The sequence below is a fragment of the Gracilinanus agilis genome, chromosome 3 (assembly GCF_016433145.1).
Source record: "Gracilinanus agilis isolate LMUSP501 chromosome 3, AgileGrace, whole genome shotgun sequence".
NCBI classification, from domain to species: Eukaryota; Metazoa; Chordata; class Mammalia; order Didelphimorphia; family Didelphidae; genus Gracilinanus; species Gracilinanus agilis.
The window spans coordinates 66220613-66246271 of NC_058132.1; the positions used below are offsets into that span (position 1 = coordinate 66220613).

At 39.5% G+C, this 25659-nt stretch overlaps 1 protein-coding gene across 1 annotated transcript in view; it reads left to right on the forward strand.

The window, feature by feature from the left end:
- SMPDL3B (sphingomyelin phosphodiesterase acid like 3B) overlaps window positions 1-25659 on the forward strand; it is a 36318-nt gene extending 10659 nt beyond the window's left edge. The window contains exons 2-7 of the mRNA XM_044668746.1: window positions 4-160; window positions 4243-4340; window positions 17555-17698; window positions 20387-20559; window positions 23814-23994; window positions 25514-25659. Coding sequence (XP_044524681.1) covers window positions 4-160; window positions 4243-4340; window positions 17555-17698; window positions 20387-20559; window positions 23814-23994; window positions 25514-25659 — 899 coding nt within the window. The remainder of the gene's footprint in view (window positions 1-3; window positions 161-4242; window positions 4341-17554; window positions 17699-20386; window positions 20560-23813; window positions 23995-25513) is intronic.

A 25659-nucleotide genomic window follows, 5' to 3' on the forward strand; every position in this document is an offset into this window, starting at 1 on the left:
AAGATCCATTGCAAGTATGTCCATCAGCAGGTTCCCAATCAGTGTCCAATGCAGGTGTGTGGGGAGATTACCTTTGTGATGCTCCCTGGATGCTCATCAACTCTTCCCTTTATGCCATGAAGGCCATCTTGCCTAAGCCGGACTTCATTCTCTTGACTGGGTGAGAACCTTTTCCTCAACAGAAACGCTGAACTCATCATCTTAGTTTGGAATTTTGGCAACAAAGTCAAAGCATGTTAGAGTTGGAAGGATCTTTTGTGCTTGTCTGGTCTGGATATCTCAGCTTTAATTCAATGAAGCACTTACTCACTTAGTACCTTCCAGTCCATCAATCAATCAGTATTTATCAGCATCTACTCTGTACCAGGCACTGTACTAAGCCCTGGGGATGCAAAACAGATAAAAGGCAATCCTTGTTCTCTTGGAGCTTATAATCGAATGGGGGAGACAACATGCAAACATATATGTAAAGCAATCTATATACAAGATAAATAGGAAATAATTAGAAGAGAGAAGGGACTGAAATTAAGAGGGGTTGGAGAGGATTCCTGTCAGAGGTGGGATTTTAGTTGGGACTTCAAGGAAGCCAGAGGGGTCAGTAGTCAGAGTAGAGGAAGGAAGACATTCCAAACATGAGAGAGAGCCAGAGAAAAGTCCCAGAACCAGCCCAGAAATGGAGGGTGTTGTTTATGGAACAGCCAAGTGGCTAGTGTCACTGGATCAAAGAATATGGGCTGGGGAGGAAGGATAGGAAGATTGGAAGGTGGGGGGTGAGGTACAGAAGGGAAGGGAAGACAAAGGAAGGGAATAGGTATTAAGTGACTTCCCTATGCCAGCACTGTGCTAAGTCCTTTATAAATATTATCTCATTTGGTCCTTACAACAACCATGGGAGGTAGGTGCTATTATTATTCCCATTTTATAGATGAGGAAAGAGAGAGACTTTCCTGGGTCACACAGCCATTGAGTATCTGAGGTTGGATTTGAAATCAGGTCTTCCCAGTCCAGGCCCAGCCAAAGAGCTTATAGTCTAATAGGAGGATTGAATTAACTGCACATTCTAACTCCATTTATGCTTATGGTAATTATTAGGGTTAGCCCTTAGATGTTAAATACATATATGCTCAGCATAGACTCAGAGTTTCTAAATTCTCTCTGGCAATACATAAAGTTTTCCTAAGGTTTTTGTAGTTGCCAGTTACTTCAGGAGGTTTACATGTCAAATATAGCAGAAGGGGAAAAATTATATTGATAGATTGGTGCAGGAATTAATCTAGCAAATGATTATTTTTAAATAGAGAATGAGGTCTTTTTGCTGTTGTTGGTTAGTCATTTCAGTTGTGTCCAACTCTTCATGACCCCATTTGGTTTTTTTTGGCAGAGATACTGGAAGGGTTTGCCATTTCCTTCTTCAGCTCATTTTTCAGATGAGGAAACTAAGGCAAACATGGCGAAGTGACTTGCCCAGGGTCACCTAGCCAATAAGTCTCTGAAGCCAGATTTGAACTCTGGTCTTACTGACTCCTGGCCTGGCACTCTATTCACTGTGCCACCTAGATGCCATAGAGTTGCGTTAATTACTGGAAGTTTCAGGTAAAGAAAGTCTCAGTGGGCTATATGATTTTTCTTACAAATAAAATGGTTGTACTGGAGCCAAATTTCAAAACTCTTATTTTAATTTTATGCATTTAAAATCCTTGTTCTGAAAAGATGTCCTGGGCCTCACCAGATTGTGGCCAGAGAGTCTGGCACACTAAAAAGTTTAAGAAATCTCAATCTCTGTGATTGCTGCTCCATGATTCTGTGGAAGATGTTATAGTTCTGAAGCCAGAGGAAACCCCTAGAGATAATTATCTTACACCATTTTAAGAAGATGATACTGAGGCCCTGAGATGCAATTGATTCAAACTTAAACAATGAGCCTCAGAGTCAGGACTAGAACCCAGCTCTCCTGATCCTCTCTGGCCCCACACTGGACCTGGGGAGTCTTTTTTTTTTTTTTTAAGATTTAAATATTTTATTTTTTTAGAAAAATTTTCCATGGTTACATGATTCTTGTTTTTACTTTCCCTTTTGCCCCCTCTTCCCCCCCCCCCATATCCAACACACATTTCCACTGGTTATAACATATGTGATCAATCAAGACTTATATATTATTGATAGTGGCATTGGTGTGGTCGTTTCAAGTCTACATCCCCAATCATGTCCACATCAACCCATGTGTTGAAGTGGTTGTTTTTCTTCTGTGTTTCCTCTCCTGCAGTCCTTCCTCTGAATGTGGGTAGCGTTCTTTACCATAAATCCCTCAGAATTGTCCTGGGTCATTGTATTGCTGCTAGTACAGAAGTCCATTACATTAGATTTTACCACAGTGCATCAGTCTCTGTGTACAATGTTCTTCTGGCTCTGCTCCCTTCACTCTGCATCAGTTCCTGGAGGTCTTTCCAGTTCACTTGGAATTCCTCCAGTTTATTATTCCTTTGAGCACAATAGTATTCCATCACCAGCAGATACCACAATTTGTTCAGCCATTCCCCAATTGAAGGGCATACCCTCATTTTCCAGTTTTTTGCCACCACAAAAAGCATGGCTATAAGTATTTTTGTAAAAGTCTATTTATCTATGATCTCCTTGGGGTATAAACCCAGCAATGCTATGGCTGGATCGAAGGGCAGGCAGTCTTTTTTTTTTTTTTTTTTTTTAAACCCTTAACTTTGGTGTATTGTCTCATAGGTGGAAGAGTGGTAAGGGTGGGCAATGGGGGTCAAGTGACTTGCCCAGGGTCACACAGCTGGGAAGTGGCTGAGGCCGGATTTGAACCTAGGACCTCCTGTCTCTAGGCCTGACTCTCAATCCACTGAGCTACCCAGCTGCCCCCCGGGCAGGCAGTCTTTTAGAGCTCTTTGGGCATAGTTCCAAATTGCCATTCAGAATGGTTGGATCAGTTCACGACTCCACCAGCAATGCATTAATGTCCCAATTTTGCCACATCCTGGGAAGTCTTTTTTGACAATAGAATCAGATTCTAGAAAGTAAAGATCTCATTTCTGTAAGAGGGAGATTTTAGGTATTTATAGATATGTATTTAAAATGTGGTCGCTAGGAATCAACAATTCAGATTGATTCCATAATTAAAATAGACCCAAGTCAGGATCAGCTTCAAGGTAGTTTATTTACAATTAGGAAGGTAAAAGGTAGGTAAATAGAGAGAGGGAGAGGCCAGTCCAGGCCTGGATGGAGAGAGAGGGTTAAAAGACTAATTAAACTAGGCTACAAGCCACAAGACCTTAGAAATCAGATAGGCTAGAGCCTACTTAAGGCAGAGTTTGGAACCGCCAAGGTAGGCCAAGGAAGTCAGCCTAACTTACCCACGTGACAATTCAGAGTAGAAGCATTCTGAGGTCTCAGCGGAGCACCTTCAGCACCAAGTCCAAAGCCGGAACTTTTTTACCAGGTTGTAACCCACATATTTATAGAGATAGTGTCTCTCATCATTTCCTGTGGGCCACCTCTAATTCAAGTGGACCAATGGTAGCCTCTACACTGATTTGGACTGCCCAAAGGGCAGTCCCTTGTTCTTGATTTGATACTTATTGTCAGGTGGGATTAACTATCTCCCCTCCCCTTTGAGGGAGGTGGGAATGATATAATCTAGATGCCTAGGGTAAGTAGATTTTTGACTATGAATGGGCTAGAGTTAATTTCATTTACACATTTCACATATGCATTTGGAATTTGGGGGTCTCTAGGGGATAATGAAATTGTCATGGATTCTTGTATCCTAGTCATCAAATGTCGTCCTTTGATTTTGTCTTATTAAATGTTTAGGTAGGAGACTTCCTCATATTGTCTGATGCCAATACAAACTTGGAGGTATGTGTTCAGATTGATAGGACAGCTCCCTGTCCTCTGGTCTGCCAGGTGTACCCAACAGTTCTGAGGTGGACTTGAGAAACTAGATTAGTTTTAGGGTATAGAGTAAAAAAATTCCCTCCTATCCCAGTGAATATGGTTTTCACCTAACTACCCCCAAATCCTAGGATTCTACAGGATAAGAATGGTATGTCCTGGAAGTTTTCTCCTCTGAATCAATGGACCCTAGTTGAGTTTATATTGGCTTTGTCCCAACTACAGTATTTCCACTATAGTGGTCCACCCAATTTGTTATCTCAGGCCTTCCATCCTTCCCATGGAAATGTCTGCCTCTCTCTGGTCTTACATTCTACACTGGTGACTTTGCAGTGACTACACACCTCATGTCCTTAACAAGGGCGGGACAGAAGAAGCAGTATTGAACATAGTGAAACGCTTGACGGACCTCCTTCTATTAGTATTCCCAGGTATGATTCAACCAATTAATGAAGAATTTCTTATTGAAGACAGGGTTTGTTTTGCACCCCTGCTGTATGTTTCATAGATCTGTGATTTCATTAAAGTGGGCACCTCTTCCACCTATGCCCATGCACTCTCTCCATGCCTCAGGAGGACATTTTTATGGCATCCTGTGACCAAAAAGAAAGGTGGCCAGTCTTTTGCTAGGCTGAACTATAGACCTTAGGTTCCCACTTCTTCTCTAGCATGTCCTTGAGGCTATGTTAAAATGTGAGGAATTTATAAGGTTTCTACATTATTGAAATAGCCTTGAAGAGCCTGGCATCTCCTTGTGCCATGTTGAGGCATAGGAAGAAGCCTCTGTGCGTTACAGAAGAATTGGATGAAACATTCTTTCCCACAATCAATCAATCAATCAATCAATCAGCAAGATTATACCTGTGTCAAGCATATTCTAAGTGTTAGAAATAGCAAGATAAAAGTGAAACAGCCCCAATCTTCAAGGAGCTTATGGAAGAGACAAGCTGCCGTATAAAAGATAACACAAAAAATCCATGCAGACTAGAGGGTTGGTAATTTTAAAAGGGATGGCACTAGGGGCAGCTAGGTGGCTCAGTAGATAGAGGGCCAGGCCTGGAGATGGGAAGTCCTGGGTTCAAATTTGGCCTCAGACACTTCCTATCTGGGTGACCTTGGGCAAATTATTTAACCCCAATTGCCCAGCCCTTACTACTCTTCTACCTTGGAACCAATCCTTAGGATCCATTCTAAGGCAGAAAGTAAGGGTTAAAAAAAAAGGAGGGGTGGTACTAACAGCTCAGATTGCAGAAAGTGAGAGTTTAAGAGGGTTGGGGAATGAAAGGAAAAGGAATAAGTATTTATATAGAGACTGCTATTTTCCAGATGCTTTACAAATGTTACCTCATTTGAATTTCACAGCAAATCTGTGAGGCAAATGTTAATATTATCCACATTTTACAGTTAAAGAAACTGAGGCAAATAAAGGGGTTTTGTGGGGAGGGGGCAGTTTAAGTAACTTGCCCAGGTTTACACAGCCAGTAAGAGTTTGAAGTTGGATTTGAACTCTTGATTCCAGCTCTAATGTTCTATCCATTGGTATAGATGGAAGTGTCAGGGAGCTTAGTTGAGAAAGGAAGGTTTGTTTTTAAGAACAAGGAACATTTGGATGTTCTGTAGACAGCAGAGAAGGAGCTGGTGGTAAAGGAAAGATTGAAGATATTGGGAAGACAGTGAGGAGGAGGAGGATGAAAATAAGCTGGAGAAGACAGAAGGGAATAGAAAGTCAAAGGTACACACTTGACAAAAAGAAGGATTGCCTTTCCATCAGAGAAGTGTCTGGAGAGGGCAATTGTGGGAGATAATGCCAGAAGGATGTGAGATGAGAGGATGGGAGAAAGGGAGTTTTCCAATGGTCTTTCTTTGATTGAAGTTTGAGGTAAGAAACTCAGCAAAGAATGTTTGGCGACAGTAGAGCCTCTGCCTCTGATTAGAACTCTACCTCTACCATCTTACTTTTGAGGAATTCAGAACATTTCTGGTTTTCAGCGATTATTATAATCATTCTTGAAATAGAGGGACAAAGGGACCAACTTTTTTTGTGTTTTTCAGGCAGTGGGAATGTTGAAACTATGACCAGAACTCAGATCTTCTGATGTGTCTTTTCCTATCATTTCTGTTGTTCACTCCTAGGGATCAATGACAATCTCTTATTACAAGATAATAACTTTGATGTTCCAACCAGACTAAATTGCTTGGCTTTCCTTCTCCAGCCTACATGCACTCTTTGTTTCAAGCAAATTGGCCTGTTTTCTGCTCCTCATACATGAAATTCCAACTTCCAACTCTGCCTTTTCACAGGCCCCTCAACTCCCAAACCTAGAATGTGCTCCTTCCTGATTCCCACCTTTTAGAATCCTTTATACCCCTTGTTTGAAGGCTGAGCTCACATACAATCTCCTCTGGGAAGTCTTTAGTTATTTTAGTCCTTAGTTACCCCTTCCTCTGTATTTATTATGTAGAAAATGATCTCTATTTGCAGACAAACATAATAGGATATTTACAAAACTCCAGAGCATAAGCAACAAAATTGAGATAATTGCCAGCTCTGAGCTTGTTAGGATCCAAATGCTGAACTGAATGAATCAATAAGGCAGGGCCAGACTGGGCAACTTCACACAGCTCTGATTATATTAAGGCACAGTGTTGCCAATATATAGGAAGATTTTGTTGAGCTATCATGATCATACATCATGGTATACACAATTAAGGGAAACGTCATGCCATAATGGTATACATAATTCAGGGAATTGCCATGCTACAAAATATCTTTTGTTTATGGGGAGTCAGCAACTTAAAGATCTTTGGTGCCTCCAGAATTCTAAAAACATTTCTCAAGGGCCAGAAGTTCCTATCAGATAAGTGCCTCTGGCTTATGTAAACAGGATCTGCAGAAGCTTCTTTTCTGAAAATTTCCTTATGGCTCCTTTCCCAGTGGATCAAACTGACCCAGATCCTAACATCTCCCTCCTTTATTTTATAATCAGCAGCTGAATCTCTTGGGTTTGGAACAAATAAAATGTACATAAAATCAAGAGGTTCTGATGTACAAGTCAGAAAGGGTCCCTATAATTCCCTGCACAGTTCACAAAAACCCAGAAGTCAAAGCAAGAGTTTGCTTAATATAGAGAGCCAGCTCTATATACTGACAGGGTTTTGAATGGCCTAAAATGGCATTGGATGTTAAGGTGAAAGAGATTGGGAGCAATGGCCAATGGTTAGCTCTGAGTTACTCCAATTTGCCATGGAGTCACAAGTTTAATATTTACTTAATTCACACAAAGAAACTTTGCAGTTGCGCAGAAATGACAAAATAGGTCATTTCAAAGCACAAAAGAGCCTTAGTGGCTTCAAGGTAAAGATAATCCCGGAATAGAACAAGATCCAAGGCTGAATTTTAGCTGCCTTATTATCAGAAAGCTAATTCTGGGAATAGTTACTATATTCTAAAGATATCCTAAATGAATTGAGTCTTGAACTTTATTGGGAGGACTTCACCTGGATGGTTGAAGTCTTGTCTAACTTTGTCTAATTTTGACCTTGGCTGCCTAGAAACAATTTCAAAGGCCAGGCAGCTTAATTTTCTGCTTTTCTATCTTGGAGAGAAACTGTTAGCCTCTTAACTGTTAGTTTGCTAAGAACTTAAACTTTTTCAATAAAACTGTAATGCTTTCCAATAAGAAAAGGTGTGGATCATAAAAGGAATCGAAGAGAGGAGTTTCAGATTTTTATCTTATATAGCCCATCCTGTCTGGCTCTGACTTGCAGAATAGAAAGGTCAATGCATGGCCTTGCCAAACTGCATTGATCTTTTGATGGGGTTCAGATAAAATATCTATTACAGACTATTTCTCTCAATGACTTCCAATTATAAAATGAGCCTCCAGGAGGAGTCAATTTGTTTCAGATTAACCAACCTACTGGTACAACAGCTTTTGTGTGTGTGTGTGTGTTAGGAACACCTGAGTTTTTATTTTATTTTATTTAATAATAATTTTTAATTTTTAGAAAAGTTATCATGGTTACAAGATTCATGTTCTTATTTTCCCCTTCNACATTTTTTTTTTTAAAATTTTTTATTTTTTAGAAAAATTTTCCATGGTTACATGATTCATGTTCTTATTTTCCCCTTCACCCCCCCCCCCGGCCTCCCCCCCCCAAGCTGATGCTCATTTCCACTGGTTTTAGCATGTGTCATCAATCAAGACTTATTTCCAAATTGTTGATAGTTGCATTGGTGTGTTAGATTCGAGTCTACATCCCCAGTCATGTCTGCCTTAACCCATGTGTTCAAGCAATTGCTTTTCTTCTGTGTTTCCTCTCCTGTAGTTCTTCCTCTGAATGTGAGTAGGGTTCTTTTCCATAAGTCCCTCAGAATCGTTATGGATCATTGCATACCTGCTAGTACAGAAGTCCATTACATTCTATTTTACCACAGTGTATTGGTCTCTGTGTACAATGTTCTTCTGGCTCTGCTCCTTTTGCTCTGCATCAATTCCTGGAGGTCTTTCCAGTTCACATGGAATTCCTCCAGTTTATTATTCCTTTGAGCACAATAGTATTCCATCACCAGCATATACCACAATTTGTTCAGCCATTCCCCAATAGAAGGGCATACCCTCATTTTCCAGTTTTTTTGCCACCACAAAAAGCATGACTGTAAATATTTTCATACAAGTCTATTTATCTACGATCTCTTTGGGGTACAAACCCAACAATTATATGGCTGGATCAAAGGGCAGGCAATCTTTTATAGCCCTTTGAGCGTAGCTCCAAATTGCCATTCAGAATGTTTGGATCAGTTCACAACTCTACCAGCAATGCATTAATGTCCCAATTTGGCCACATCACCTCCAACACTCATTACTCTCTCCTACTATCATTTTAGCCAATCTGCTAAGTGTGAGATGATACCTCAGCATTGTTTTGATTTGCATTTTTCTAATTATTAGAGATTTAGAACACTTTCTAATGTGCTTATTGATAGTTTTGATTTCTTTATCTGAAAATTGCCTATTCATGTCCCTTGCCCATTTATTGATTAGGGAATGGCTTGATTTTTTATACAATTGATTTAACTCCTTGTATATTTGAGTAATTAGATCCCTGTCCGAGTTTTTTGTTATAAAGATTTTTTTCCCCATTTTGTTGTTTCCCTTCTGATTTTGGTTACTACAGCTTTTCAGGGCTTAGGTTACCAGGACTAAACACAAAGGCTGCCTCAGCCTGGATTGATCATGTAGGGAATCCAGATAACAGGCCCTATCCACAAACCTATTTCTTTGATTGACCTTCCACAGCTTAAGTTCCTGGGTTTTGGGGAGCAGCTGTCCACCTTGAATCTCATCTGCTTCAGCCCATCCAATGGGTGGTTCAATACCTAGTGATTTGGAGTCAAATCAGCTCTCCAGGGTCCACTCATCTATTTACTGGACTTTTCTTCACTCTGGGGTTGTAGACCTATAACTTTAAGCAAATTAAGAGTGGGTAGTATAGAGTTCTGTTTAAATGGATTATAAAGTTTCTTATTCCAATCTTTTATCTAAATTCAGTCCCACATTGGGACCTGAGCATTGGGTACGTAACATTTCTTATTTTTCCTGGTTTAACATGATAATGTACCTGGGAGAAGAACTCAATTTCTTCATAATTCCCCCTTTTTATTTATTTTGTTTATCCTAAAAACTTCAAAATTCAGATTGTACTTTTATTTAAAACTAGTTTTACCTATTCTTGTGGAATCTCAACTGTATATCATCAAAATCTCACCAGGGGGCAGCTGGGTAGCTCAGTGGAGTGAGAGTCAGGCCTAGAGACAGGAGGTCCTGGGTTCAAACCCGGCCTCAGCCACTTCCCAGCTGGGTGGCCCTGGGCGGGTCACTTGACCCCCATTGCCCACCCTTGCCAGTCTTCCACCTATGAGACAATACACCGAAAGTACAAGGGTTAAAAAAAAAAATCTCACCTGTCTAGAGTCATCACTTAAGCAGTTCTGATATTCCTCTACTAGTCAGCTTTTCTTCATTTAAAAAATGGAAATTCTTACTTTATAACTTGCATTCTTTGCTAATTGTGATTTTGCCACAGAAAAAAGGCAGGGGTGTAAGACCTTTAACTGTCTTCACAGTTCTTTCAATGACACAGATTGAGTGGGTCAGTACTCTCTGCCTTCATAACTGTTTCACTCAGGGACCATCAGAATTCCAGTTTGGAAAAGGCCTCATCTGGGCTGAGGCCCAAATTGCCTTTTTCAACCATTCACTTCTCCTCTGAGTGCCTGCTAGGGTCATAATAATATCAATGAAATCCAAGCTTTTCAGATGTGGTTCCCATAAACATTTCTGTTTTAAATTACAAAAACAATCCTACTGAGAGTATCCTGATTTCATTTATTTTCCATAATTTTAAACAAGCTGCTTATTTGTTTACTTATACTAATGGCTTTTAAAAATCTGACTTCAAGTTTACCTAAAAATGAATATTCTTCTCCTTAAAATTTTCTATGCAATAAATGCCAATTCTGTATATTCTTTTTATACCTTATTTATTTATTTGCCTTGCCCTGATCATCAAAAAACTTTCTTTTCCTGTCTTAAATTCTAATTAAAATCAGTTTATCCCTACCTATTATGGTGTATTCACTTCTCTCTGAGAATACTCAGGGCTTTGAGGTTTGCCCCTCCTTCTTGGCAAGAGTGGGAGTGATGAAACAGTTTTACTTTCTTTAAAAAAATTAATAGCTTAAACTCATTTGTTTAAAATCACTGGGATATCATTTTTAAATTTATGGGGATTCCCATACATAAAGGCCAATAGTGGAATCATTTTTCCGATAAATAATTAGATTGATTCATGGTCAATAAATTCCTTTCTGTTCACTTCACAAACCTCTGCCAGCATTATCTTCTTTGCTAGTAGAACTGTAAAAAGGGACATGGAGGGATAAAAGAGGTGGTGAGCCAGGTTTTGGCTTCCTTTCAAATTCTATTCTTTATACATTTTAAACAATTCATTAGTGGGCAATCCATTGATCTCATTTTTGTTGATTCCTGCCTTTAGCAGTACAATAAACAATATCTTTGGAGATATTCTGTAATTAATCTAACTCCTTTTAAGACATTCCAAAAGGTTTTCCTTTTCTTTTTTCACTCTACTTCCTCAGTTCTCACAGAGCTAGTACAATTAGCACATTACATTCTAGGCATCAATTTGTAACATTAAGATGTTACAATCTGCACATGAGCATCTACATGAAAAACTGACATGTTAGTTTTTAAAGAGCATCTACATGAAAAACTGACATGTTAGTTTTTAAAGACATATCCCAGATTTTCTTCCACAAAGGTTTACCCTAAATTTTCAACCATGAATCTCCCATTTCTGATTTTTCCATATTGGCATTCAAGTAGTTAATCCATTTGCCACTTGTCCATAAATCAATGAAGAGATGGCATTGTTTCTCTTGTTTTTTGTTGAATAGCTTGATGTATAAGTATTAATTTAGCTAACTGACTACTTATTCCAATCTAAGTATTTTCTAAAGTGATTTTAATGTGAGGATTATATGACATGGCCTTTCAATGTCAAACTTGTCCAACATATTTAGCTATTCCATCCATAAACCAAGCATGTTCTTTATCATAAGCTATAAGGCTAACATATCGCTTATTCCACTGCACATGAGAATTTGCTACATATGGATTTATTTGTTTGGGATCTAAAAGTTTTAATATTCCTGTTCTTGTGTCATTGCTATAAACTCTACATGGCATAATTATCCTGAGTTAATACTTGTATTTCCACTGACCCATCTTGCATGGACCACAAATCTAAAGCAGTTTGTATTGCAGCTTTTAGCTTTTTCAAAGTATTTATTTCATCAGGTCCCCATGAAAACTCCTATTTTCCCTTAGTCACTTTATATAATAAGGGTTGTGGTATTTGAACCTCTAATAGCCAAAATACCTATAGAATAAATTTTACATTTTGAAAGGGACCTTGAATTTTTATAGGATTTACTTCTATCCCTTCCATTACCTTTAGCCCATCTAAGAAATTTCCTCCTTCACATATACTCCATCTATAAGTTCCTACTTCACTTATGTCTCTGGTTGCTTTGGTTATCCTAATATTGGATCAAGATTTAGTCGAGCTATCAAGTTAGCATCTCAAGGGCTCTTAAGTTACTTCCCTAAAGTTTATGTGAGACAACTTATTAATCAGTAACTTATTAATCATATATCAACAGTCAACTCATTTGATCATTTGGGATATGGAATGCTCATTTTAAAATCTCATCACTTAAAACAGGCCTTTGTTTTGTAGGGCCAATCACTTTTTCCACTTAAATGATTCCTTAAAGTTTTACTGGTTTATAGTTAAAATGTTTTTTCTCTTTTCAATTTTCCCACACATTAAATACCAATTTTATAATTATCCTTTATTTCCTCTTTTGCTATTTTGTCCTTGAATTCTAATGAAAAATAATTACAGACACTTTCTTTCCTGTGTCAGGAAAGGGTTAATAAGCTCCCTGGCAGTTTTTTAATTCCTCAGTTGCATTATCTCAAAGCTATCCTGCTTCTGATTTATTATGGCTTACTTACTTATATTTTTTCATACAACATGTCTGTCTTCTGCCTCTCATATAGAGGTCCCACATTTCATTAAAATCTCCTATACTTTATGTCTTTCATTTGTTTGTCCTATACCTCTTTCACATTCTTGAGGGATTCTTACTGTAAGTTAAGTTTTACAAGGATGTGCAAGAAGCCATGCCTGTGGGCATAGTTTACAGTTGGACACTTGGAATCTTGGGAGATTCCTGATGCCATCCTGGGGCATGAGACCAATTGTCAGTTGGGCTGTGCCTTATATAAGGGAGGCAGAGACTGGACCCAGAGACTCATTTTGGAGACAGGAATCCAGCGTGGAGGGAGGAGAACATGGGTTTAGATTACTTAGGTAGGTTTATCTATCTTGGCAGACCAGTAGCAAAATCTCATTGACAAACCCAACAATCTCTTAGGAAACAAAATATATTTCAACCAATTAATTATTCATCATCTGGCCCAGGGCTTGCCAGCCCTGGGTCAGCAGTCAAGCATCTATTCATCTATTTATCTTCAATCAAGCTATCATCTAATTTGTCTATAGGCAAGCAGTATCCACCAAAGCAGGCCAGATCGACCAGTGGCCTGCCTGGGCCAGTGGGCCTGGTTAGTTCAGCTATCAACATTCTGAAGCTGTTAGATATAATACTTAGAGCTAAGATCAAACTTCATTTAGGGATTCCTAATAACCTTCTTCCCTTCTATTAATTTCCCTTGTTGTTTTGATTAACACCAGTAAAAGATTTGTTTATAAAAGTCAATCCAGCTACTGACCTTTTTGTTGGTTGACCTGGCGACAAGTCAGTCTCAAGAAAGTTCTAAGGCAAGTTGAAGGATCAGAGGAGGATCCAGGCTACCATCAGTAATATCTTTAGTCAGATGCATTATTGAATTAGCATTGTTATTCTGACATTATTGATTTAGTTATCATTAATTGAAACATTAATTGGTGCCAGGAGGCTAGTCTTCCTGAAGAAACACACAGTGATTGGTTGAGGGGATTCTACAGGAAGTTTAGTTGTGTTATCTGATTTCCTGTTTATACCTAAGAAAGGTTTAAAGCTCCTTTGTCATCTGGGGCTTTCTGCTTTACCTTTTCTTAACAAATACATCTTTACAATCAAGTCCCTCAATGATCATAACACATATCTGTCTTCTGCCTCTCATATAGAGGTCCCACATTTCATTAAAATCTCCTATACCTTATGTCTTTCATTTGTTTGTCCTACACCTCTTTCACATTCTACAATTTACTTCTGCCATCAGTAAACTTAACTCCCGCCAGGTATTGTCACCTGCTGTTATCAATCCCTTTATCAAATGCATCATCATGTACATCATTTACATATCATGTGTTTATATAGTTTTGTCCAATTCAACTCAAAATCAATTTTATTCACAGTACAAATTCGTAAGCCACTTGTGTTTACCCCAAATTACATCCTAACAAATTACATCTAAGTATTTGCTCACCCCTAAACCATGAAGTCATTCTTGTCCAGAGTAAATACTTTGATAACAATTCATATATCCCAATCAGTTACAACTGCTTAGAAATTCCTTTTTTCAATATTCCAAACTTATCTTAATACCTGTTCCATTCCACATTTATAGATTAACAAATTTAAAACTTCTCCTACCCCAATAGTAATTATATTTCCACATTACTTAATTCAACATCACATACATTAAAATAACATTTTCACATTCTCATTTGAAAACCTCAAATTTAGATCATACAGAATTTTCTCTATATTACATTACAACATCTTCCTAAATTCTTATATACTTTACATTCATTTTATTAAACCCTATATTCATTAAACAGCCAGCACAGCTACCAATTAGTCTGGCTATTAATTACATTCAGTCAATTCTCAAATAGAGTTTAACAAACATTTAAGGTATGTCCAATCATTCAAATCTATAATCATTTTTCCTTTTAAGACTCATTGAGAACTAACAGTTCTCTCATTATTAAGTACAGAATCAAACTTATCTGGAATCTTATACAACTAATAAACAATTTTCAACACTGAATTACTTTACAATTATTTCATATAATTCCACAGATACATTCTAGAATCATTAGTGATTTTTCAAAATCATATACATCAACCTTTAAAATTAATTCTAATTAGAAATCCAATCAAGTTGTGGGATAAAAAATCTCCCTTTTCTTGTTCTGATCTTGTGAAGCCAATAAGAGAATAGTTAAAAATCTGAGACCCCTCTTTTGACACCTTTTATGATCCATACCTTTTATTATTGGAAAAACATTATAGACTTATTGAAAAGCCTTGAGTCCTTAATCAGACCAGCAGCGACTGAGTTAACAATTTCTCTCCTTGATAATTAAGAAGCCTAAACCCTAAAAAATATTACTTAGATAAGCTGGAGCCAGACTTTATCTGATCAGGTGCAGTCCTGTAAATCAAGGCAGAACACAATTAGTAAACATCTCTATGAAATATATTTCTGCTCCCAGAATTAACCCCTACTAATTGGTGGTTGGAATTTGGCCCTTGCCCTTGTACCCATCTCTCTACTTTTTAGACTTTAATGGGTTGTGTATGATTTGTAACCCCTTCACAGCTATGACTCTTTCTTTGTGTTCTTTGTTTGAAACCAGTATAAAATAAACTCCAAAGCCCATAGCATTTAGATCAACATGGGCTAACCACTAGTCTGGTTGTTCTCATTTTCTTTTTCCTGTCTTAACAATCTGATGCCACAAAAAGCCACTCAGGACCCCTACCATATAGAGCTGGCTCTCTATATGATCTTTTCTCTTTCTCTACCTTGGTGGCCAGCCAAAAAAGGGAAAAGGAAAAATATTGAACACATCTTTTTGCCTTCATCCTCTGTTAAGCGTAGGGGGCAAAATTCCTTTTTTACTTAGTAGTAGGTCTTAAAGTTTAAGAGGTTCAAAAATTCACATTTCTTTTTGAATCTCTCAAATACAGTTTGATCTGTCTGCTCTCCTATGTTCTGGAAAGATGGGTGACAGAGAGAAGCAGATTTCTTTTAAACCCAATCCCCTGCCCCACTTTTGTGTGCACATGTGACAATCACAGAGTCACAAAGGACAACACAGGGTTAAACACAAACAGCACAGGCAACAAACAGTTATACAGACACACACCGATATACCTTGAAAGCATGCTTCTGAGATTATCTACTGTATTTATTTGCTCTTCACATTTTGGCATACTGTCTATTTGATTTTTTCAGGGCACTGGCACTATAAGTGACTGGATTGATTATGAGGAGCATAACAAACGTGGCTTTTCTCTCTGAGACAAGACATTACTCCTCTCTTCTGTGATTTATCTCTCTTATTCTGCATTTCCCTTCTTATTTCTTCTTTCACTGTCTGACTTAATCTAGCATGTTCATTTTGCTTTAACCTCTTTTTTCTTTCTGAGGCTTTCTCAAAATTTGGATTATAACTCTGATCATTTCTTGATTGTTATTATCTTCTCTTTCCATATATTTAATTTCTGCTTTCTGGAGGAACTTTTTTAGGGGTTTTATGGCCCATCCTTTGGATTTATTGCTGAAATCTGACTATGATTTGTTCACAAAATGGATCTTTAAAACTTCCTTCCTCATGGGCTCATTCATATCCAGTCTAAGATATCACTTTACTATATCTCTCGGCCTGGGCTCTCTTTTTTTCCCATTTAACTTTTCAAATTCTTTCTATGTCCTGGGTTCAGTGCTCAACTAATTCTGTTCCCAGTTCTCTTGCAATCTTTTTTAGAACTGAAATGTATAGGTGCCTATAAATTGTAAATTGCCTATGTAAGCCAGGTAAAAAATAATCCTCCCATTGTCTCTCAAAATTGTGTTTACTTACTGCTCCAGAGCCTTGGATGGGACTTCGTATATGTGTGTTGAAGGGGAGGGGGGGCGGGTCCCTGTTCTTGCACCAGATGCAAGTTCTGAGCTTTTTAGGGTCTGAACATTGAGCAAATGAATCGGTAAGGCAGATCCAAGCTGGACAGCTTCACACAGCTCTGATTTTATTAAGGCACAGGGTTACCCATGTATAGGAAAATTCTGCTGAGCTATCATGTCTATATATCATGGTATATACAATTAAGGGAAACGTCATGCCATAATGGTATACATAATTCAGGGAAATGTCATTCTATGAGATATCTTTTGTTTATGGGAGTCAGCAACTTAAAGAAATTTGGCGCCTCCAGAAGTCTCAAAACATTTCGCAAGGGCCAGAAGTTCAGCTTAGACAAGTGCCTCTGACTTAAGTAAACAGGATCTACAAAAGCTTCTTCTCTGAGAATTTCCTTATGGTTCCTTTCCCAGTAGGTCAAATTAATAGTTTTAGTAAGTTAGCTCGATGCAAAATAAATCCGTAAAAATCATCACTATTTCTATATTATACTAAAAAACAAAGAAGAAATGATAATGGTAGAATAATATATGTGAATATTTTTCAAACATAAAGTTTGCTATAGATGAAGTACTATATAAATGCTAATTATTGTTGTTATTAGGCAGCTAGGTGGCACAATGGATGAAATACCAAACCTGAAGTCAGGAAGATGAAATTTCCTGAGTTCAAACCTGACCTCAAACACTTACTAGATATGTGATCCTGAGCAAATCCCTTAACCTTGTTAGCCTCAGTTTCTTCATCTGTAAAATAAACTAGAGAAGGAAATGGCAAACCACTCCAGGATCTTTGCCAAGAAAACTCCAAATGAGTTTAAAGAGTTGAATATAATTGAACTACAACAATATTTTTATCATTACTATTATTATTTGACTAGAGCATGACCAAGGGAAGAGAAAGTAATTCCAATAAAATACAAATCAGCCACTCTTAACTTGATGATCTTGCAGTGGTTCAGTTGGGGTGGGAGTGGGGGAGAACTGAAACAGATTGATAAAATGAGGGTTTTAAAAAATTATGTTAATGGTTCAGTCATCCACTTGATCTCTTCCTGTTTAGTGAAGATAATTTTAAGAATATTCTCAATTTTCAATTTGTATTCTCTCCCTAGAAACTAAAGTCTACGCTACTTTGGGAAATCATGATTTCTACCCCAAAAACCAACTTCCAGCAGAAAGCAACAATATTTATAATTACATAGCAGATTTGTGGAGGCCATGGCTCTATAACACATCGATTTCTCAATTCAAAGAAGGTACTGAATGGTAGAGAAAAATCCTGCTTGGGCAACAAACATTATATATAAAAATGGTACACTAGAGTTAATTTTAATTAGACTCATGTATACTTTCAGTTGTTTTCCCATATCCTGACCCATCTCCCTTCTGAATTATAGAAATGGCAGATTGGGGCCAGGGATGCTGTCTGAGGCCCAGGAACAGAAGAAAGCTCACTTTCTTTAGTCTCCTAGCCCAGGTGGGGATTGCACCAATAATGCAGGCTTCACTAGCACTGACTCTAACTTCAGTGCTCAAGAGTCACAGACAAAGTACCAGAAAGAGTGAGGCTGAAGATATAGTACTGAAAGTGTGGGCCCTTATAAAACAGGAATGGACAGGTCCCGGGTGCCAGGATGCCAGGGCACCAGGACTATTTCATCACCAAGCCTTGGATTTTGGGGCATATCCCCAAATACTCCAAATTTCAGGAAAGTGCTTTCTTCCACTTTATGTACATATACATTCTGCTATCATAATAACTTAAAAGTAAGTTAAAAACAACAAATCCCAAACCGAGAAAATAAGTCTAGATAGAAGTTGTAAGTGGGAAGTAACGTAGGTAGTGGCCACCCAGCTATCCACCTCTTCCAACTTGTGTTTGGGTTCTGTGCCCAGAAAGCAAGGTTAGAGAAGAGAAGGAGAAGAGAGGGATAGCCAGGCTAGGGAAGGGAAGGGTACTTACTGATTATCAGAACCTTTACCTGTCCTATATATAGTTTAGGAAGTACCCAGGTCAAATATATTCCTTGAATCTTGTCAGAGGATTATTTGAGACCATTCTGTAGAACCTCATTGATAATAAAGTTCATTGAGTCTAGGTCTGAAGGCTGAGAACCAGTGCCCAAGGTGCCTTTTTATTTACCCTTTGTCTTCCCCCCAACCTTGAAAGCTGGACATTTTGTCTGGCTCCCTAATTTGGGGGTTATTTTCTTGGATCCAAAGCAATTTTGGTGTGGGAAGAAGATCAAGTTAAGATTCTTCTGATTTCTTCTCCATCTTGTTGTGAGAGAAACACCCAAGTTTGTAGCAAGGTCTTACCCCAAGAATGGGAGGCTCAAATGTCATTCAATCCAGAAGTAAGAAAAGAATTTTATTTGAAGAAGAAGGGCATCTAAAAATAGTATAATAGCCTACTAGCTGATGGAATAGCCTGGGAGCTAATCAGAGAGCTTTGGGGCTGATGGATTAGCCCAGGGCCTAGTAAAGTAGCCTAATAGCCCTAGAGCTGATAGAGTAGCTCCACAGCCCTGGACTGATGGATTAGGCTCTAAACTGGTGGAGTAGCAGCTCTGGAGCTGTTGGAATAGCAACTCCATAGCCCTGGGATGATGGGAGTGGCAGCTCTCAGGGTGGGGGAGTAGCCCTTGGGACTGATGGAATAGCCCAACAGATAACAGAGAAGCAGCCCCAGATGTAGAGTGGCAATCCAAGGTGTGGATCAGGGTTTGCATATTTATTAGAGTCTGGGGGCTAGTCATCTCCCATTCCAGGGAAATCTCCACTTTCCCCCTGGAAAGTGGACATGGCCAAAATCAGATCGAGCTGTTTTTTGGGGTTTGATGTCATAGATGATTTTAGTTGCCCTAGAAAGGGACTAAGGAGCCTGTTCATGGGATTTTTCTGAAATGCCAGAACCCTTTGGTGTGCATGTCCCATGTTTCCTCATGGTCCCACCTGGCATCATTTGTCAATGTGGGAGATGTCTAGCTACTTTTCTGGAATGGGAACATGGAGGGGGAGGTAATGGAGGGTAGGAGGTACAGCATAGTACATGACTCCTATAGGTAATTAGTAATGTCCAACAGTTCAGGACTAAGGTAAATATAGAACAATGTGAGTAATTAATAATACCAAACATCACAAAGCTGATGCCCAATATAGAATATTACAGATCCAGTACAGGTGATGGATGATACAGAATGGGTACCTGATTAATGATAGTTTCTGCCATTTATACTTGACTAATGCTGAAACTACAGGTTTTACAGTTCATGTTTAACTACTGCTAAGGGGTGAGAAATACAAGATTTCATAGTAGGAGGGTCCTGTTTCTGTTGCTGCCACTCACTTGCCCACTGCCTGTCTCCATCAATTCCCTGGCAAAAAAAAAAAAAAGGTTGCAGCATCTTCCACTAGCAGAACTTGGACTCCATCAGAAGTAGTGATACTTTGGATTAGGGAGGTATCCAGGAAGTGTAATGGAAGGTCATCTACTCAGAAGACTCAGTATGACTAAGCAGCAGGAGAAACCTCATATGACTGTGGAAGGGGTAAAGACAGAAGTCCTGTGGTCTCTGGGAAGTGATAAGGCAAAGGAAGATGGAGCAAAGGAACCTGCCTGACAAAGTCCACATATTCTTTAGGGAGTCAGAATATTAGCACTGGAAAGGCCCTAAGAGATCACTTTAGTCCAACCAGCCATCCTTCAGAGGAGGAAGCAGCCTGAAAGGAAGAGCCTGGCTAAAATCACACAGAAGGTTAATGATGGAGCTTGGTCTCAAACCCAGCTCTTCTGAGTCTCAGGGCTTCTGACTCCCGACATTCTTCTCTGTTTCCACTTAGAGCTGAAGGGAAAGAGGGGTGAGTGTAGCCCAGATAATGTGTGTCATCAGGAGCATAACTACACCTTCATTTCAGCCTTCTCTCTTGATTTCTTACCCAAGGTGCCTTCTATGCTGAGAGCTTGCCTGGTCCAAACTCAACTGGGCAAGTTGTGGTGCTTAACACCAATCTGTACTATGAAAACAATGTAGTTGCAGGCAATGTGGATGATCCAGGGAAACAGTTTCAGTGGCTGGATACTGTGCTGAGCAAAGCATTCCAAGATGGAGAAAAGGTAAAAAGAAATAATTTTTCTTCTCCTCCTTCTGAGAGTGGCCTCTTAATACTTATCTTAATTTCTACATACTTATTCTACAATCTAACCCCATTAAATAACTCCTATTCCTCCGTATTTCTCCTGTTGTACGAATTACTGAAAATGCATATTTTGAGTCTGTGTAAACATTCACTTTCATGTCTTTTCCCATCATGCATGTTTGCTGAAGCACAACCAGCTCTGCCCATTGGGCACTCACACTGCTAGGCAATGATGCATACCATACTGACTCTGTTTCCGTCACTACTGCTGCCCCTGTGTATCTCACACCAGTATGTTCATATGAGGATCCATCAGTAAAAAGCACCAGATCCGGATTGACAATGGGAGAGTCTTTCAAATCTGATCTAGTCCCTTCAACCAACTGCACCACTTCTGCACACTGGTGTATTGGCTTACCATTCATTGGTAACTCAGGTAGCAATGTCACTGGATTTAACACATTGCACCGTTTCAAAGTTATGTTCTTATTACTCAGCAGAACCATCTCATACTGCCTAGAGTTCTGACTTCTTCCCATCCTTGTGACTTCTCATTCATTACACAAACATTTATGGAGTACCTACTCTTTTTCTAAGGCTCTATGTTCCTGGGGAAGATGCAGAGGTAGGGAAGGCATCATTCACCAGAGGCAGCTTAGGTGGTACAATAGACAGTGGGCTAAGACTTGAAGTTGAAAAGAATTGAGTTCATTTTCTACCTTAGACACTTCATAGTTGTGTGACCCTGGGCAAGTCACTTAACTTTTTTCAGCCTCAATTTTTTCATCTGTAAAATGGAGATAATAATAGAATTTATCTCCCAGATTTGTTGTGAAGCTCAGATCAGAGAACATATATAAAACACTTTGTAAACATAAAGTGCTGTATATTATTATTAGCTATTAGGATCTCAGTTGTAAGGGAAAGGACCAACCTATACTTTAATAAGAATCTTTTTCATTCCCAACATGTGGACATCAAGTTTCTACTTGAAGACTTCCATTGGAGTTGGTTTATGCCCCTCATGGGCAACTCAAATTATTAGGAACCTTTTTCCATATGTTAAATCTGGTTCTTATCTCTGTATCCCCAATGCCCAGCAATAGTGCCTGGCATATAGAAGGTGCTTAATAATCGTGGATGGATTAATTGAATTTGTATATACATATGTATATACATACTTATATATATTGAGATTTGTCTGTATGCATCCATCCATTTATCAATCCATCTCTCTGTCTTCTTGTCTGTCTGTCTATCTATCTACCTATCTGCAACTTCTTCTTACTGGTCCTCATTGCGTGGGTCCATGCATAAGCTGAATTTCTCTTCCCAACAGCCTCTCATATATTCGTATACACACATATAATTATAATTTTTCCTCCTACATTTTTTCTTCTCCAGACTGAATAGTCCATGCTCCTTCAGCTGATTTTGGCATGGCATGGTTTCGAGTCTCCTCATCATCCTGGCTTCCTCTAGATGAGCTCAAACTTCTTCATGTCTTTCCTAAAATGTGGTGTTTAGAACTGAACACAATGCTCCAGAGATGGTTGGACTGGGGCAAAGTGCAAGTGGATCAGTCACCCCCCTCATTCTCAACCATATTATCTTCTTAAAGCTGCCCAAGACCACACTGATTTTTTTCAGCTGTAATATTGTGGCATTCTATGCAAGTAGGTGATATAATAGGCAGAGTGCAGAAATTGGAAGTGGGAGGCACTGAGTTCAAATCCTGCCTCAGATGCTTACAAACTTTGTGACACTGGGCAAGTCTTTCAGCCTCAATTTTATCATCTGTAAAAGAGATAATACTACCTATCATCTATGCCCCAAGAGGTGTTGTGGAGATCAAATGAGATGGTCATTCATGCTGATCTTGAAGTCCACTAAATCCTCAGTTCACATGGACAGTTGTCCATTCTTGGATAATAAGACAGATATGTAGTGGTCCTCTGACCACTAAGTGGCAATTTCAGAAAAGGGAGAGGTCTGTAGGATGAAGCACCTTCTGTGTGCCAGACACTAATAACCCTTTTTACAACTGAGGAAACTGTGGCAAAATGGTTAAGAGTCACACAACTAAGAAGTGTCTGAGATCAGATTTTAACTCATCTTACCAATTCCAATCCTGATATTCTCTCCAGTGCTCTATCTTGTTGTCCCAACGTACTGGCAATTCCTCCCAGAGTCTCAAAGTTGGAAGGGACATCTGGTCCAACCCATACCTGAAGGGTCTCTGATATCCTGAATAAGTGGTTCTTCAGAATCTACTTGAAGTCCTCCAGGAGTGGAGGAAGCCCATCTCATTTTATGGCCTTGAAGGAGGCCCAGGATTTCAGCAATTAGAGAAGAGATTCAAGGAGGACAGAGATGTCTCTCTGAGTCTTCTTCCTTGGCACTGAAATAGGTAAACTGCCAACACAGGGTAATATTCACATCTATTGCACACCCACACACCCACAAGTGACAGGAGTGACACAGGTTAACTGGGGACCTGCACAAGGGATGTAGAATTAGGTGAAACACACTGGTTGTTAAAATGGCAGTTAACAGTTATACTGGTCACTAGCTTAGCCAGGGAAACTCAAGTTTAGGAAGATAACTAACTGTGGGCTCTTTCCTTGGGGATAGAGGAAGGCAATAAGAAGTAGGTAAAACAGTTTAATGTGATAAATTAAGGAAAGGAGATGAGGGAGTGGGACAAACTACACTAAACACCTTTGGGACAAATTCAGGGTTAGAGGTCTGGGTAATCCCTTCACTAACACTATGTCAGGCAGCCAGGACACAAGGCAAGAATGGGTTCTCACGCAGATGTTCTTGATCTGTTGCTTAGATGTATCAGCTAGTCCAAGAACACAGGTAACAGCCAAGTAAATCCACAGAGAAGTCAGGGAGAATGATGTATCTTGCTTGTCCACCAAACAAGACAGCTATTCTCAACCTGCTCTTCTAGACCTTGCTAGTTGATATGTTGCTCTTGCAGATGTTGCTCAAGGCACAGAGATATCCCAAAATCCACAGGCTCTCTGGTAAGTGGCTATGATTTCACCAACTCCTTCAAAACCTAACTGCCATGAGAGAGAGTCCTCTGTGTTCAGTCTCTTGCTGTGTTCCAGGCTGGAATTTTTAGCTCCCGCCTTGCCTGGCCAAATTTACTTTTCCTACTCTTCAAGCCTATTTCCTTATTACAGCACCCTGGATAGCCTGAACCCTTTCCTTTGTCAGGTGTATATCATTGGGCACATGCCTCCTGGCTTCTTTGAGAAGACCCAAAATAAAGCCTGGTTCCGGCCCAACTTCAATAAACGCTACATGGAAATCATCAAGAAACACCATCATGTGATTGCGGGGCAGTTTTTTGGTCATCACCACACTGACAGCTTCCGGATGTTTTATGATGACACAGGCAAGCATCTTCAGGGTGGTTCAAAGTTGTATCTTCCCTCGTCTTCAAATAACTTTCCCTTCCAAACTGCAGGGATGTGTTTGGCCAGGGAATTGTCACTTGCAGGTTTCTTGTTGTTTAGTTGTGTCCAACTCTTCATGACCCTGTTTGGGGTTGTCCTGGAAAAGATGCTGGAGTGGTTTGTCATTTTCTTCTCATTTTCTCATTCTAGCTCATTTTGTAGATGAGAAAACTGAGACAAATAAGGTGAAGTGATTTGTCCTGGGTCATCCAATTACTAAGAGTCTGAAGCCACATTTGAACTTAGGAAGAAGGGTTTCTTGACTCCAGGCCTGGCACTCTATCCATTCAGGTCCCAGGAATTTCCCATGTTTCAGTCCCATAAATTAAGCCAACATATTAAGGATATACTCTTTGTGGAGTGTCAGGCTAGGTTGGTGATGGTGACCTTTTAGAGATGGAGTGCCAGGCCCTGCCCCCACCCTACTCCCAAGACTGAGTGCTGTGCTGGCTCCCCCACCAAGTGCTAGGTGTACGATTCCTCAACTTACTCCCCACAGGGGAGGGAGAAAGCGCTCCCATTGGGCTGATGGGTGGAGTGGCAGATGAAGTGAAGAATATCCTCAGCTAATGTAGAGGGGGAGGGGAATTACCCAAGCACTCTGCTCCCTTCCAGCTCTACCATCTATGAGCTGCCCACCTTACTCCCTGTGCACTCCCATTGGGCTGCTGGGCAGAGGGGAGGGGATTGTGAAAAAATGTCATCAGGCACAGTGGAGAGGGGGAGAACAGATCCATCTGAGTGCCTTTGCCTTTCTAGAAATGAACTGGATGGGTGGGAAGAGGATGGCCACATGCTCATAGAGAGCACTCTATCTGCCATTTTTGGCACCCGTGGAATAGGTTCGCCATCACTGGGCTAGGTGATGGGGAACGTATACAGATCAGAGAAGACTTGGGCATTACCTTCATGAAGGATAAAGCCAGATGGGAGAATAAGATACATGTGCAGAAATACGTAACAGATGTGAGGTAAACCACTCTAGAGTCCAGGGGTAGAAAGGTGACAACTGTGTGGGGAGATCAAGGGAGTCTTCCTGAAAAAAGTGAGCATTTGAGGAGGGTTTTAAAGCATGAGGAAGTTCAATGGGAAGAGACTAAGAAAAAGGTAATGTTATAGTAGGGAACCATGTGCCAAAGGCCTATATGGGGGATTGTGAGTAGTTCAGGTTGGCTATAATTTAGAGTCTATAGAGAGGAACACTATGACATCTATCTATCTATCTATCTATCTATCTATCTATCTATCTATGTAGAAAGAGATGACATACATATGGCCTATTTAGACTATCACTATGACAAAACTGGCAAAGAAAGGTGGGAGAGAAAATAGATTTTGATTAATCAGAGAAAAAAATAAACAAAAAGGGAAAGTGGTTAGAGTAGGGCTAGATTTTAGATGGCTTTGAGTGTGTGTAAGAAATTTGAATTGTATTCATATCTCACTTCTTCTATAAAGATAAACCTGTCAGTGTCATGTTTCTGACTCCTGGAGTGACGCCCTGGAAAACAACCCTTCCTGGAGTAGAAAATGGAGCCAATAATCCTGGGATCCGAGTCTGGGACTATGATCGAGACACTCTACAACTTAAGGTAAAAGCATGA